This window comes from Canis aureus, chromosome 13 (genome assembly GCF_053574225.1).
Source record: "Canis aureus isolate CA01 chromosome 13, VMU_Caureus_v.1.0, whole genome shotgun sequence".
Classification (NCBI taxonomy): Eukaryota; Metazoa; Chordata; class Mammalia; order Carnivora; family Canidae; genus Canis; species Canis aureus.
In genome coordinates, this window is record NC_135623.1 from 42,410,364 (window position 1) to 42,427,368 (window position 17,005).

Genomic DNA, 17,005 nt, shown 5'->3' on the forward strand with positions numbered 1-17,005 from the left:
GATCTTGACATGTGTTTCCACTAAAACTCACTTGTGTTGGGAATAGAGACACAGTTCACAGAAAACACCAACACCCAGAATCTCTCTTTTCCTGACAGCTTTGTAGGAAGTGTACAAAAAAGGACTACAGTAAGTCCTTGAGACTTACTGAAACTTATATCCTGACCACACCCTGGAATTTGTCTCCACCTGAATTTTGTTTTAATTATTATTATAGATTTTATTTAAATTCAATTTGCCAACATATAGTGTAACACCCAGTGCTCATCCCATCAAGTGCCCTCCTTAGTGCCTGTCACCCAGTTACCCCATCCCCCTACCCTACCCTCCTCCCCTTCTGCAACCTTATGTTTGTTTCCCAGAGTTAGGAGTCTCTCATGGTTTGTCTCCCTCTCTAATTTTTCCCACTCAGTTCCCCTCCTCTCCCTTACAATCCCTTTCACTATTTCTCATATTCCACATATGAGTGAAACCATATGATGATTGTCCTTCTCCGATTGACTTATTTCACTCAGCATCATACCCTCTAGTTCCATCCACATCAAAGCAAATGGTAGATATTTGTCCTAATGGCTGAGTAATATTCCATTGTATATATAGATCACATCTTCTTTATCCATTCATCTGTCGAAGGACATCGTGGCTCCTTCCACATTTTGGCTATTGTGGACATAGCTGCTATGAACACTGGGGTGCAGGTGTTCTGGCGTTTCACTATCTATGGGGTAAATCCCCAGTAGTGCAATTGCCAGGTTGTAAGGTAGCTCTATTTTCAACTTCCTGAAGAACCTCCCCACCGTTTTCCAGAGTGGCTGCACCAGCTTGCATTCCCACCAACAGTGCATGAAGGTTTCTTTGCATCCTCACTAACATTTATTTCCTGTCTTGTTAATTTTAGCTCTCCTCACTGGTGTGAGATGCTTTCTCATTGGCTACCACCTGAATTTGATGCACATAAGAAATCTTAAATTCCAGTACCCCTCCTTATGACTACGACCTTCTAGCCTTGCAGTTCTCCCCTTACTGGAGTCATTTTTGCCCTTGGACTTGACCTCTGGTTGGCTCCTCCTTCCCTCCATTTCCCACCAGCTTCCTCACTTTCTTTCCTAGGAAGCTGGTGTCCTAGCTACTTACCTGGGCCACTCTTTTTTCCAGCACTTTGAAATCCTTTTATAACCCTAAACCTATGCTTGCACAGAGTAAAACTCCACCCCTGGGTCATCACAATAAACTTCTGTGTTCACCCTGGTGGAAGGCTACAGAAAGTTCTGTGATCGTGCGCATCATGGTGCTATCCTTTTACTTGCCCCTCTGTGCTCAGCAAGTTTCTAAAATATTCACCCCAATTAACATCCATTCACTCTAATTTTCAAAGGAGGATCTTACCTTTTACATCTCTGAGAAAACCAAGGCCCTTAGATGTGAAGCACCTAAACTTTCTACCCTTCTCCATTCACTCAACTAACAGATATTTCTTGAACACCTGTTGTATCCCAAGCATGATGCTATGCTAGGTGCTGGGAATGAAAGAGGATACATTCTCTGCCTTCCTGGTGCTACTTTCTGGTAATTGATGCACTTACACAGAAGACTAATAAGAAGTCCAAATATCCACTGTGCTGTGAGAAAACCCAAACTACTAGGGTGCTCAGTCTCTCGGCTGAGCCCAGCTTTTGCGTAATCTCAGGCCAGACATCAGACATGTGAGGGAAGAAACCTCCAGATAATACCACCTCCCAGCAATGTGAGTTTGGAGATTCCAAGTTCGTGCTCTAAACACTGTGGAGCAGAGCCAGCTACTTTCACTGTCCAAATTTAGGATCCAAAGATCTCATAAGTCTATACCTTTATATCCATTTGGAACACACTTCCAACTTCCTTTGCTTAGCCAGATCTCTTATCTCGTAAGACTCTGTGTAGGCCTTCTCTTCCCCAGGAGGCATTCCCTAAACCCTTTGGTTAAGTGGCCCTTCCCTAGGTTGCTTTAGCATATTTCTTCTTCAGCCATATTTAGAAATTACTTATCTTTGTTCACCCAGAAATTATGTGTATATCCTGGCCTGGCATAAACATATTCAACATATACTTATTAGTTGCAGTTTATAAACATGGACTCCACTGAGCTGGCCCCAGGTAAACCTGTGCTGATGTGTGTCTCTAGTGCCCTCTACTTTCTTCATAGCATCCTTCACTGCCTGGGCCCCAGTTCACTTCCGGGCTCCTTCATCCATGATCACTGAAATGTGACATTAGCCTGAAGTGGGGGGAAAGCTTATGGGGCGGAGTAGCCCTCAAAAGCATCATTTGGGTTCGTGGATTTGCTTCAGTCTAATCACTTAGAACCTGATTATGTACCAGGGGTGTGAGCTGAACTCTCTCCTGTGGTCTTCCTGCCATGAAAGACAAGTGAGAGCCAAGCCTTGAGAAGTAGAATCGCTGTGGTGTAGATGTGTCCAGAAAGATAGAAGACTGCAAAGAAGCAGCTCAGGATTATATTGACAGACAAGAATTGGTTTGATACTATTCAGAGTGTTTGCTTCTATTTTAAGATTTCTGTCACTGCATCAGCATTCGTTTTGGGTATTTAATGACAGCCCCTCCCACATTTATACTCTAAGACACCATTCCTCTTGCTAAAGTTTATTTAGCCAGGGGTGGACCCAAGCTGGGTCAGAGTCTTCCCTCTGAGAATTTGAAATTGAAAGCATATAATGGAGGTGGGTGGGAGAATGGGGTGACGGGGTGACTGGGTGACGGGCACTGAAGGGAGCACTTGACGGGATGAGCACTGGGTGCTATATGTTGGCAAATCAAACTCCAATAAAAAATATATATATATAATAAAATAATAATAAAAAGAATTTGGAATTGAGACAATCTTCCCATGTGATAAGAACCATTTACAGTAGCAAAGCCGGAGGGTAGCCAGACTCTATGGTGTGGAGTAGGGTAGCAGAAATGAGAGACAAGAGAGAGTATTGCTTGCTTGACAATTCTGGGTTTCAGTCCTCTTCTGCGTGTCCATGGGTTTTGACACCCCCCCCCCCCCTTAGGTGTCCTTAAAATAATCCTCCTCTTCCTTTTCTGACTTGTAATCCTTTGGGTTTTGTCACTTACAATCAAGAATCCTTAATACAACTGTGTTTCCCAGAGTCGCCCTGGGGTACTATGCTCTTGGGATGCTTTGTTACTCTCTTATTTAGTTCAAGTTGTTCTGTTGTTTTCAGTATGTATTATATGTGTGCATAATAGATATTATAATTGTATTATTTCCTTCTGTGCGCTGTATGCTCTATGTGGGTGAAGGATATTTGATGACCAGTAAGGAGACGAATCAGGTTGAACAGACAGCAGAGTATTCCCATTAGAGTTTATACATTTTGGAAAGTGTGTTTATACTACACCTGCTGTGTGGCTGGGTGAGCAAATCCAACTGAGTGCTCATGTTGTTTAAAAAGCAATACTCTAGTCATCTTGAATTTTTGGCACACAGTAGAGTCAAGTGAAAGAACTTAAAAATCCCAGGTAAATAATATGCTGACATTCTTGTGATTGTGCTGGGAAAAATAAATATGTAACTAACGAGAAATTTTACATCCACAAAATTAAAAGATTTAATTTTGTTAAAATGCACTTTATAAAGAACATGCCACTGGTTGGGGGTAGGGGAAGGGTGGTGCTCAGATTTATTTATGAAAATCACTGACAAAGCAATAAAAAGCCAAAATGAAAACAACATTTTTAGTTACAATATGAGCTGAACTTTTATATTTCTTAGTGAATTCTGTTTAAAAAAGAGAAATGTCTGAAATCAGCAATTGGTAGGTCCTTAATCCACTTTTAAATCTTTCCCCACCAGCATGGCCGTCACAGGGTGCATACTTGCTCTGTGTTCTTGGTAGGTACAGACGGCTTGATGATGAGACTTGTCAAAGGCAGCAAGGTCCCTGGTGGGGGAAGAAAGATGGATAATGACTTATTTTGGCAAGTAATATTTTATTTGGCAAGTATAATTCCATTATACTTGTGAAGTAAACGAAAAGATTAATCGTGACTATCTATGTCATGGTTATATATTTTTCCGAATTCCTGCCAAATCCATAGTGAAAATAACTTCACGAAGATATTCTTAAATTCTATCTTATAGCCAAGATACAACTTTTCCCCCTCTACCGAGCATTGCTTTATATGGCCAGCAACTTATTCTTCCAACTCATTGCAACATTTGAATCAAAAACATCTGGCTTTACCCACTCATTTCTTATTACATTTAAATAACTTCAGACTCTTTTTTCCCCTCCATGCCTACCCACCAATGATCCAATGATCTCCTACTTGCTTTTAAAGATCTTTCTGGGGGCAGCCCTGGTGGCGCAGCGGTTTAGTGCCGCCTGCAGGCCGGGGTGTGATCCTGGAGACCCGGGATCGAGTCCTACATCGAGCTCCCTGCATGGGGCCTGCTTCTCCCTCTGCCTGTGTCTCTGCCTCTCTCTCTCTCTCTCTCTCTCTCGCTCTGTGTCTCTCATGAATAAATAAAAAATAAATAAATAACATCTTTTAAAAAAAATTAAATATCTTTCTGGGTACTTAAGATTATTTTCTATTTACTTCCATTCTGCCAGTGTCTGAACCAATTTGGCCCATAATTGGTAATGTGTATTGATGTTTGTAAAAAAGCTAATAAAATTGCCTCCAATTTTAAATATTTAGAAGCCTTCATTCCTATTTCAAAATTCTTTAACACATTTAAAAATATTATTTTTAGATGGTGTTTTTTTTAAAGATTTTATTTATTCATGAGACACACAGAGAGAGATGCAGAGATGTAAGCAGAGGGAGAAGCAGGCTCCCTGCAGGGAGCCCGCTGTGGGACTCGATCCCGGGACTGTGGGATCACGCCCTGAGCCAAAGGCAGATGCTCAACCACTGAGCCACCCAGGCATCCCTAGATGGTGTTTTATAACGTATTTTAGCAACAGGAAAAACATCTAAGACTGTTCTTCCCCGTTCCTTTTCTTTCTTTCTTTCTTTCTTTCTTTCTTTCTTTCTTTCTTTCTTTCTTTCTTTCTTTCTTTCTTTCTTTCTTTTTTTTTTATTTTTATTTATGATAGTCACAGAGAGAGAGAGAGAGAGAGAGAGGGGCAGAGACACAGGCAGAGGGAGAAGCAGCCTCCATGCACCGGGAGCCCGATGTGGGACTCGATCCCGGGTCTCCAGGATCGCGCCCTGGGCCAAAGGCAGGCGCCAAACCACTGCGCCACCCAGGGATCCCCATTTTTTTTTTTTTTGAGGGAGGTTAGGGCAGAGGGAGAAGGAGAGAATCCCAAGCAGACTCCATGCTGAGTGCTGAGCCTGCTGCGGGGCTCAATGTAAACGACCTGAGAACATGACCTGAGCTGAAATCCAGAGTTGGACACCTAGCTCACTGAGCCACCCCATGGGGGTGCCCTCCCCCCAACCCCCAACTTCCTGATATAAATTCAAAACACAGTCTCAGCTGGTTCTTACTTGAACAGAGGTCGTGTAAACTTCATTCGTCCTTGCTCAGTTGCCATTTTTAGAGCCAGAGGAATAGCTTCCTCCCATTTCGATTGAATGCAGAGCCGTAACCATCTGGAAGAAGGATTTTTAGGGGGTGTAGGGTAGGAACAAAGGAGGAAGGGGCAGGATATATAGGCATAACTGAATATTATTTTTGCAATGATGAATAATCTCATTCTGGTTTATGCTGTACAACACTGTATATTTTTCTGAGAATCTCAAATCCTTGTGTATACAACCCAGTAATTGGAGAAGTCAAGAGGAGTTTGTTCTTGAAGAAGACCATACCTTTTAAAAAGTTTAGATCATGTTGGTGCTCGTGTACCTTATCTATACAGTTTGTAAAGGAATTAAACTTTGGTTTAAGACTCACACTACAGATCAGAATTAAGAAAGATTAACCACGTAACAGAATTAGAGATTTCTAACTATTCCCATATCAGAGTCGACTTGGCTAGTTGTAGAAGAATGCCTATTGACCTCAGGATTCCTAATCCTTCCCCTCCTCCCTTTCTATGGCAAGAGAAGCTTAGAACAAATGCTAATAAAAAGAATAATACTATCATCTTACAGATGTTGCAACTATTCCTTAAAGGCTACTCTGTTTATACAGGTGCAATAAATTTCACAAGGATTTCTTAAAATTCATGTATGCCTCAGACTCTGCTTTCCCTTTCTCCACCTTTTAAACAAGTTTCTACTTTCTTCCACAGAGACAAGTTAAAATGATGTACCTGAATCGTATTTCAGAATTGTTAATGGCATTCAAGTTGTACACCTCTTGCATTCGCTTTATGTGCCCCAATGGAAGAGGTGCCTAAGAGCAAAATAAAGAAGTATGATGTATCATTTCAACAGGATTCCTTGGAAGAAAGAAGCTGGAGAGAAATTCTTAGCCAGATTAAAATCCTAAATATTTTATAATATAAAAATAAGTTAGATAAAAAGAAAAGAAACAAATGCACATGACAAATTTTGTGCAAACTTATTCAGGATAAGGATGTTCTACTGGGAGCAAAAGGATAGTTTAATTTGTGAGGTATACAGAGAATTAAATGAGAATTACTCTCCTCAGACTTTTTGGCATATGAATACTAACTTTCTAATCCTTTCCAGAGTCTTCCAAGTCCTTCCTTATACGTTATATATATTAAATGTATTCCATTCTCTGTATTAAACCACAGTCCCTTAATTGTTAACTCACCGATTACCCCCAGCTTTATCTTTGTGTATTTCCTCTGAAATCCCTTTTAAATGATCTATATCCCTACAAAATAGCCGTTTTTAAACTTTTATATTACAGATCCCTTTGAGAACCTGATGAGTAATAGTGATGGTTTCCTTAGGAAAAAGAGAAAGATTTACCATATAAGCACAAATGTCTGTATACAATTGCAGGGGGTTCGTAAACCTCCCATGCCCATCTTAACCCATGCTAAAGGGGGGAGCAAATCTGGTGAGGAAAGAAGACCAGTTCAGTCTGGACAAGCAGGGAGACTGGGGTGCTGCTAGGTGGGTGGTGACTCTCCTCTCCCACCATGACTCATTTTGCAAAACTCACCCCATGCTCTCGGGGAAGCATCTCTGCTCTGAGTGCCAGACCCTTCCCAAATCGTTTGGTCTCAGTTAAACTCCAAGTCCACTCTGTAGGTCCACCGGTTAAGGTCACCTCCTAGACCCCCAACTATCCCCAATTTTTGCCCTGCATATTCGGGAGATATCCCACCAGGCCCTCCCTCTCCTTTGGCCCAGGCCACAAGGCAGCGCTGTAGACATTTATGAAACTTCAGTGACTTAATGCCCTAAAAACGGATTCTTGCAAAGCCCTTGTTGCCTTAAATCCTACTCCTCTTTTTGTTTTGATTCCATAGGAAACTCTATCCAGTCTTCTTTATCCCTCTCAAGGTCCTGAGACCCAAGAGCACATTTCAGGGTCACAGTAAAGACCCCATCATTCCCTCCCTCTCAAAATGCAGCCTCTCCTTTCCATTTCACATATTCTTTTAGTTACCTGGGTTTGAAACCTTAAAATCTGCTTGGACTCACTCCTTTTAACAGTCAAATCCAGTCAGTCACAAACCCCAGGCTCTCACCCTTCACCTCTGCTTATCTAGCCTGTTCCCTCTTTCCTCATGTCCTGAAAGTCTGACATGTCCTGAAAGTCTGACAACTAATTTCTCCACCCATGTTCCTCATGTTGATCCACCGGTGGACTCATATAACTCACCCTTTCATCAGATGACTTTTCTGTTAAAAATGTTAGACCCTTTCCTACCTACCTACCTACTAAAACAAAATCTAAGATTCTTAGCATCCAAGATTCATCGTATCTGATCCCACTTATCTTCATTAACTCTTGCAACACTGTGGCTTGATACTCCCTCAGACCTGAATTTCCACCTCTGCTAACACTGTTCGGCTCAAAGCAAGCCCACTCCCACAAAACCTTTCCTTGATGATGCCAGGTAGAAGGCAGTTCTTCACTGATTAAGTTTTTGTCAAATGATACCTAAAATATGCCTCCTTCTATTGCCAGATTTTGTATGTGTGACCTTCCCTTCTAGATTATAAGCTTTTTAAGGACATGATTTCTTTCTTTCTTGCATATTCTCATGTTCACAATAATACCACACATAATAACCATTCAACAAATGTCTTTAAATAAATGGATTAATTTTATAAGTTATTTTTTTCCGTTAGTTTTCACAATAATATTTTTCCCAAGTTGGGTTTGTCATAAATGCTATGCTTGTCTTATATGGCCATTGTAATTTCTCATGTTTCGAGCTAGTACTTACTTTCTGGAGCATCTGTGCTAAAAATTCATTCAATTGATGAGAAGAGAGATCCTTGAGGTCTGCTGCGGTGAATGAATTTAAATCCTCTTCTTTGGCCTAAAAGAAATGTTACCTGGTTATTTCCATTCATGTATGATTTAATAATATTTATTGGTTTATCTGACATAAAAATAAAGATTAAGAAAAAGAAATACAAGGATGCACAAGATGGTGAAAAATAGTAATAAGTGGGAGAAACTTTTGACATCCTTTGTACCATTCAAGATATGTGGATTTTCAAAGTAAAGAAGACATTACAAAAGCATATCAACTAATTCATAGGCCAAGTTGAAAACCTGGGGAAAAGGAGCAAATTGCATATTTTCTTAAATATTACATTATGAACATAAAAGAACACAAACTGATGTTTCCCTCTATCCCCACACATTCTGTTTTTCACACCTAACCTTGGAAATCATCTAAGTCTGTACTTTTCTTTTTTTTTTTTTTTAAGATTTTATTTATTCATGAGAGACACAGAGAGAGAGGCAGAGACACAGGCTGAGGGAGAAGCAGGCTCCATGCAGGGAGCCCGATGTGGAACTCGATTCTGGGACTCCAGGATCACGCCCTGGGCCGAAGGTGGGCGCTAAACCGCTGAGCCACCCAGGGATCCCCTGTACTTTTCTATTTAGGATTCACTGTCAAAAATCTTGGAGGATATGATTAAGAAATATTAAATAAAACTTATCAAAGTAAGTATTTTCAAATCTTTAAAAACTAGTTTTAGATTCTTTTAAACTAGGCTTACTTTTTTTTTTTTTAGGCTTACTTTTTAAATTATTTTAAATTTTAATTCCAGTATAATTAACATATGCTGCTGTATTAGTTTCAGGTGTACAAAATAGTGATTCAGCACTACATACATAATGCAGACTCATCACAAGTGCCTTCCTTCATCCCCATTCATCCCCATCGCCTATTTCACCCATCCCCCTACCTACCTCCCCTCTGGTAACCAGCAATTTTTCCCTATAGCTACACGTCTGTTTCTTGATCTGTCTCTCTTTCTCTTTTCCTTTGCTCATTTACTTTGTTTCTCGTAACCCACATATAACTGAAATCAGATGGTATTTGTCTTTCTCTGATTGACTTATTTTGCTTAGCCTTATATTCTCTAGCTCCATCTATGTTCTTACAAATGATAAGATTTCATTCTTTTTTATGGCTGATAATATTCCATTGTGTGTGTGTGTGTGATCTATTGATGGAAAGTTGGGCTTCTTCCAAATCTTGGCTATTGGAAATAATGCTGCTATAAACATAGGGGTGCATGTATCCCTTTGAATCAATGTTTTTGTATTTCTTTGGTAAATATACTCAGTAGTGTGATTACTGGATTATAAGGTATTTCTATTTTTAACTTTTTGCGAAACCTCCCTACTGTCTTTCACATAAACTTAAGGTTTCTTTTCATTTGAAAAGAAATATATGCAATGTTTTTAAAAAAAAAATCAAATAGGGCCCGATGAAAAATTCCTTTGTTTTTGCTCCCTGTCTCCAAGTCCTGCTCCTTAGTAACCAGTACTAATAGTTCCTTGTATATCCTTCCAGAAAATGTAATGTATAAATATATATCCTTGTAAAGATACATTAGTTTACATCTTCTCCTTTCTATCCCACTGTGAAACCATACCTTAGTATCAAAACTTACAGACCTCATTCTCTGCAGACTTAAACTATCTATCAAGGATATGTCATAAGTGGTAAAAAAATGAAAAGCAAGAGAATGATAAGCCAAAATTCAAGGTAATGGTTACCCTAATGGGAAGGCAAGGTGGGTAGAGAGGGGATAAGGTGGGGAGGGTGAGTAGGGGTGCTTTAACAGTACTGGTGAAGGTTTTATTTCTTTTCTTTTCTTTTTAAGATTTTATTTATTTATTCATAAGAGACACAGAGGAAAATGCAGAGACAGAAGCAGGCTCCCTGCATTGGGAGCCCGATGAGGGACTCAATCCCAGGACCCCGGGATCACACCCTGAGCCAAAGGCAGATGCTCAACCACTGAGCCATCCAGGCCCCCCGAAGTTTTATTTCTTAGGTTAGTGGTGGGTACACAGGCACCTGTTTTACAACTGATTTTTATACCTTCAAATAGGTGATGTACTCTTTTTTCTTTTGCTTTTATTTAATATTTAAGAAAAACAACTGAGCAATAAAACAAGGCAACAAGAGGACCAGTTGTAATCACTAGTGATTACATAGATTGCAGCTAGTCTTCAGTCTGTCCTGGACCTGCCAGCTACTGTTGATCCTGAGCTATTTATAATCATCCACCTTGGCTGCTGGGCCTGAAGGAATATCTCAACAGAAAATCAGGAGCAGGAGCAGTTTTACCAGGTGGGCTGAAATATATCTTTCAAATGAAAAGAGAGGTCCTAACACATTACATTGTTATTAAAAGGTCCTGTTTCCCCTGGATCTCTAGCTTTTCTCCATGACAAGTCTGTAAACTACCAAAACACAGACTCAAGACACAGGTAGAAGAGCTGAAGTATGATCTGTGGCAAGATGTGTTATCAGATTTCCCTCCCTGCATAGAAATAATTATGCCTTTCTAAATTATTTAGCGTCTGTAATTAAACCCATCATCTAATCATAACTTAACACCTCTGGTTCCTGTTGTTACAACACTGACCATGGGAGGCCTACCACTCCAGGCATAGTATTGACAGTGGATGGACACAGGTGCCCAACGAGCCTGCTGGGTGGGCAGCTGCCTAGGTAGTTTCTATCCCCCTCAAAAAAATCTTGAACTAGATCTAAAGAGTTAGTAATACTCTAACTTTGTTATGATGTTATGAGAATCTTCACAAAGATGTTTATATTTTATTTGAAATGACAATATCTTTACCCTTGGTTTCTGTTTCCATTTTCCTGATTTGCCTTACTCTTGATTTGTTTTTCTTTCTTCTGGCTGTCAGAGCTCAAAACCCAGAGCTTTCTATTCCTTTTTTAAAATTTGTTTTTATTGAAGTTCAATTTGCCAACATATAGTATAACACCCAGTGCTCATCCCATCATGTGCCCTCCTCAGTGCCCGTCACCCAGTTATCCCAACCTCCCACCCACCTCCCCTTCTGCAATCTTTGTTCATTTCCCAGAGTTAGGAGTCTCTCATGGTTTGTCTCCCTCTCTAAATTTTCCCACTCAGTTCCCCTCCTTTCCCTTATAATCCCTTTCACTATTTCTTATATTCCCTGTATGAGTGACACCACATGACGATTGTCCTTCTCCAATTGACTTACTTTCTTATTCTCCACATTTGATCAGTTTTCAAGGTCTTAACTAGCTATTTAAAATTAAACCTCAAAAATCTTTCAAATCTTTTATTTCCTCCTGTACTATTCTAGTTCAAGCCCCTAAAGCCTTCTGATTCTGAGCTACTATCTCCTCTGAACTACTAGCTGGCCTACCTACTAACTCTGACTTTCCCATCTCCACTAAGCCTCTATACTCCACAGTTTGATTAATGGTCCTAATAAATAGCTCTGATCATTTCATTTGTGGTTCAAAACCTTTAGGGATCCACTGCTGTTCACAGATCATGTGTTACATTCCTTAGCTTGACAATGAAGCTTCTCTATAATAGGGAACTAATTTATCTTTCCAACCTTGTTCTCCCTCTACTAATTCATGTATTTATCCAGCAGTGAATAAAGGTGGATGGATATAGAGATGAATAAAAACAATTTCTGCTCTCAAGTTGCTTATGGCCTGGTGAAAGAAACAGATACAAACAATGCAGTAAAAACAAACAAACAAACAAACAAACAAATGCAGTAAAAGCTTTTTTAAAGTGAGCTCCACTAAAACCACTTGTTAGATTAACTGATATGCTCCACCCTCTCTTTATGTAAAATGAATGGACTCATGTCCAGGGAACAACTGATGCTCAGCGTGCGTGGGCCATCCCTCTGGTACCTGTGTTTTTCTTCCTCCCACCTGTGTCGATTTATGTGTTAACCACATCAGCTAGAATTGTTTCCAAATGTATTTATATCAGTTGTAGTTGCAATCAGAAAACCTTGTCAGATAAAAGGTAAACTGATGAAAGAAGAGTGCTGAAAGAAAAAGAAATTTCTCTAAATATTAAGTTTATTGCTCTGGAAAACCTAAGTCAACTTTAATTTAAAAGCTGCTGTGCAAAAAAAAAAAAAATGTTGCTACAGAATTTGTAAATGGATGGATTTTACAGACTCTGTAAAAAGATGGGAACAACAGAAAAATCTAGAAGGAGGTATTTAAATTCTATTTCCACTTTAAAGAAACTAAAATTGGAAGTTACAAGTGCATTAAGAATTTAGTTTACGCGGCTGACATACAGCTCTGGCCCCAGAGTCAACGTCTGAATGATATGTCTTAAATTAAAATGTCTTCAATATGATCAGTTTTTATGACACCCTGCTTTAACCAATGTTTTCAGTTAACTGACTGGTTAACTGAACTGGCTCACTGATTTGTTCCAATCTGATAAGAGTACTTTAATAATAGTACAATAAAAACCAAGCCAGAAATGGTGTGATAGGGCTGTTTACAGGATTCTATAGGAGATGAGGAAGGAAAGCCTTACTTAGCCTGGGATGAGGACAGAAGGGTGGGGGAGGAAGCAGAGAGGGTAGCCCTGGCAGACAGGAAGGAAGGAACACTAGATTAATGAACCTCAATGGAACTTAAAGGACGTCAGTGTGGCAATGGCCGTGGACAGAATCAGGGAGGAGGATGGAAAGATGAACCAGAAGAATAGGCTCTAAGCTCTAACCAGAATGAACTCACCTCTCCACCCAGGCTCCATGTTTTGTTGCTGCTTTAAGAAAAAAACCTTTGTTTGAACTCTGTGCCTCCCACCCAGAATGTCCTCCTCTACCTCATCCGTGCCCAAAGCATACTCAGTCCCAGCTGAAACACCCTCCTCTAGACAGGGCTCTCCTCCATGCTGCAGCCAACCTCAACCCACTTGCCTCCCCAGGTGGAAGTATCCACTCCTTCTGGTGACCTCTTGTTCCTTCATCTGTGTCCTTGTCATGCTGCTCATCACTTACTGTTTAGCATTGGTTATATATAACTACACTTTAGGAACAAGGGTCAAAAGGCAACATCTAAATTTGTTGCAGATAACAGGATGAAGGATAGCAAAATCTGCTACCCACAAATACGCCACTTTAGTATATTGATTATTTTAGCTGTAGGCTCTTCAAAGACAGGAAAGGCAAGGAGAGGTTTTCTCTGAACTGCACTCACCTGCCTAGAAATAGAATTTTTCCAAAGGAACTCAGTTGTCCTAGATCCCCTCCCCTGGGAGTTTGATCAGTCAGGCAAAATTGACTCTTATCACAGGAAAGGAAACTAAAAGTGGCCACCACGCCCAGGCAAACTTTGTCACAAGCTATATACCCTCCCACCATTCCTCTAAGAGCCCATTCTCTTTCCTAAAAATCCTTTATTTTCCCCTATTTTCTTTCTCCCCACTGAAATGGTACCAAACCCTGAATACTGAGCCACCTCTGAGTGATTCATTTTTCTGTGGGCCTCTCCCCTGTGTACACGAGATATACACGCTCATAAATGTGTTTTTCTCTTGTTAATCTGCCTTTCGTTACACAGGTCTCAGCTAAGAACTTAGACGGTAGAGGAAAAATTTCTTTTCTTCCCCCTGCAATGATTATTCTTACATTTTATGTTATTTTTCACGAAAGCATCATCCAGGGCACATCCTCACGCTGGTTTCTCTAAGGGTTATGTTTCAGGATGTACACAAACAAGCTATCTTTAGGAGGCTCCATAGGTGTGGACAGTAACACCCACCAACAGTTGGCAATAGCGCTTGCCTAAGATCATTTTAGATTTATCTGGTACGGGTAAGGACTATATTTGAAGCAGTGTCTTACAAATGATTTATGAGGAAAAAGAAGGAAGAGAAAACACAAATATCTTTGCATGCCTTTCTTAAGACTTGAAGCAAGAAAATGGGAACAAATACCATCAGTATCTATTTGCTCCCCAGCCTTCAGTAACTTTACACACTGAAGGCTGGCTTAAGAGGACTTCGGATGAACTGGACTTATGAATAACCTCTCCAGATACATGGGTTTGTGAGTAAAGTACCCACCTGCTCTCTTCCCTGCCCCCACCTTCCTGAGTAGAGATGGATTTGCACAATTCTTTAAAAAGTGGTCAAAGTCACGTTAGTACTCACAGTTATCCACCGTTGACTTAAGGCAATACAAGCGTTTGTCAGAGTCATATCGTAACTGCAAAGACGAAAAAATACTAGAGGTTAAATTTCATAAAAATGTACATGCTTTTCCATAAATGTAATGTTGAAGTTACAGAGCATCACTTTCAAAGTTCTGGGTTTTTTTAAAGATTTTATTTATTTATTCATGAGAGACAGAGAGAGAAAGAGGCAGAGACACAAGCAGAGGAAGAAGCAGACTCCATGCAGGGAGCCTGACGTGGGACTCGATCCCGGGACTCCAGGATCACGCCCTGGGCCAAAGGCAGGCGCCAAACCGCTGAGCCACTCAGGGATCCCCTATTTTTTTTTTTAAGACTTTATTTATTCATTTGAGAGGAAGAGTAAGAGAGCCAGAGGGAGGGGGAGGAAGAAGCAGGCTCCCCATGGAGCAGAGAGCCGGATGAGGGGCTCCATCCCAGGACTCTGAGATCATGACCTGAGCCACTCGGGCACTCCTCAAAGTTCTTTTTAAATAAAAAAGGCACCTGGGTGGCTCAGTCACTTAGACGTCTGCCTTTGGCTCAGGTCATGATCTTGGGGTCCTGAAATGGAGCCCCATATGGGGCTCCCTGCTCCGCGGGGAGCCTGCTTCTCCCTCTCCCTCTGCCCCTCCTCTTGCTCGTTCTCTCTCTCACTGTTTCTCAAATAAATAAATAAAAACCTTTGAATAAATAAACAAATATCAGGAACTCCAGAGTGTTGAAAATAGGAAATCTTCTACCTGACTTAAATATACTGATGTCATCTGGGAACTTGGAAATCCGAGCAGATACCAAATTAATGAAATACCTGCTTATCCTCCCGAGGGAATGCCTCCGCGTGTCTGTGAAGATGCTTCAGCAGCATCCACTGAAGGCGCTGGGGCTCGGGTGAGCACATTTAGGGCTTGCTGTGTGCCAGGCACAGTTTGAGGTGCTCGTGACAACGCAAAATCCTTGCTTTTGTGGATTTTACATTCTATTGCTCCAGCTTATCTAACCTTCCACCTTTGTGATCATTCAACAAATCTGTGAGTGCCCACGTGGCAGGCACTGTTCTAGACACCAGGAAAAAATGATGGTGTCACGGGAGACCCTTGCTAGGGAGACTCCGACATCATGTGATGATTTTGTTCCTCTCTCTTCAGAAGAAAATGGAAATAACAAACTCTGACCACGAAGCAAAGCGAACTTCACTGAAATCTGTGTGTTCTCCACTTAGAAAATAAGTCCTATGTTTTGCAACAACAATGGAAGAGACTATGTGTGCAAAAATTCTTGCAAGACGTCTTTGTCCATAAATGATGCTTGCTTTCTGTGAAATGTTTCTGTTAGAGAACGGTAGGGTACCTGCCCTTGAGGACCTAAATGAAATAAGTTTCGATTGGAAGTTACCTTTGAACCTGCTAAAGAGAGTTTGTGCCCTAGGGGAGATTATGAAGGGGTTAAAGCAGTGACCTCCTTTGAAGCAGCTGCCATTTAATCTTGTGAAGTAGCCAGGCTGTGGGCTTCAGGGAAAGCCTTTTGTTTGTCCTCAAGACCAAATGGGATCAGAGGCAGTAAATTGTTCAGGCAGTAAATCACTTTCAACTAGAACATTCCTTAGCACTGATTTCAGAAGGACCAATAGGACAATAGAGGACTTCTGCTGGTCTCTTTCTGGTTTGTCATGAAAAGAACTAAGGAAGGATTAGCCCAAGGAAAGGAAGCAGCCTTTACTTATGGCAAGGTCCTAAGGAAAGTAGTACGCAAAACCAAATATGATCCTTGCTCTCATGGTGCTTCATTGTAGTGAAGGAGGAAGACTTTAATAATCACACAAATCAAAATTACTGCTGTGGTGACAGCAATGAAGTGGCCTCATATAGCACCAGGAAACCCGAAATGGGGACCTAACGTGGTTCAGAGAGGTCAAGGAATATTTCCATGAGGAAGCAGTTCTTGGGCTGAGATTGGAATTACCTGAATAAAGAGTACAGCAGGTGGGTGGGAACAGTCTGTTCCAGCCAGGAACTTGCAGTAGTTAGCATCCTTACATGACTCAGGAGGACCAGAGTTTAGGTCTCTGATATGAGGAGGGTATTTAGTTTAAAAGGCAGTATACTGGAGGGGTAAAGATTGCCAGGGTATGAATCTCAACTCTGAATAGAATGAATACTGTGCAAACTTAGGTTAAGACATTTTACCTAGCTAAGCCTAATGTGCCTCTTCTGGAAATGGAGATGGCAACTTATAACCCTGCTGTAGTGATTAGCATAATACTTATACAAGTTTTATTTCTTATTGCAAAGGTTTTAAAGGAAAGGAAAATATCTTCCCTCTGTATCACCATCCTTCAGCTGAAAGGAGGCATTCCATAATTACTTGCAATTAACTGAATTTATATTTATAATATCATAGAAATGATTCTT

At 40.6% G+C, this 17,005-nt stretch overlaps 1 protein-coding gene across 1 annotated transcript in view; it reads right to left on the reverse strand.

Annotated features, from left to right (window-relative positions):
* Positions 1-3,589: 3,589 nt before the first annotated feature.
* The window catches only part of LTA4H (leukotriene A4 hydrolase), a 35,030-nt gene continuing 21,614 nt past the window's right edge, over positions 3,590-17,005 (reverse strand). The window contains exons 15-19 of the mRNA XM_077845895.1: positions 14,575-14,629; positions 8,340-8,435; positions 6,276-6,358; positions 5,509-5,613; positions 3,590-3,947 (exon numbers count right to left, since the gene is read on the reverse strand). Of these exons, the coding sequence (XP_077702021.1) occupies positions 3,830-3,947; positions 5,509-5,613; positions 6,276-6,358; positions 8,340-8,435; positions 14,575-14,629 (457 nt within the window). The 3' untranslated portion in view covers positions 3,590-3,829. The remainder of the gene's footprint in view (positions 3,948-5,508; positions 5,614-6,275; positions 6,359-8,339; positions 8,436-14,574; positions 14,630-17,005) is intronic.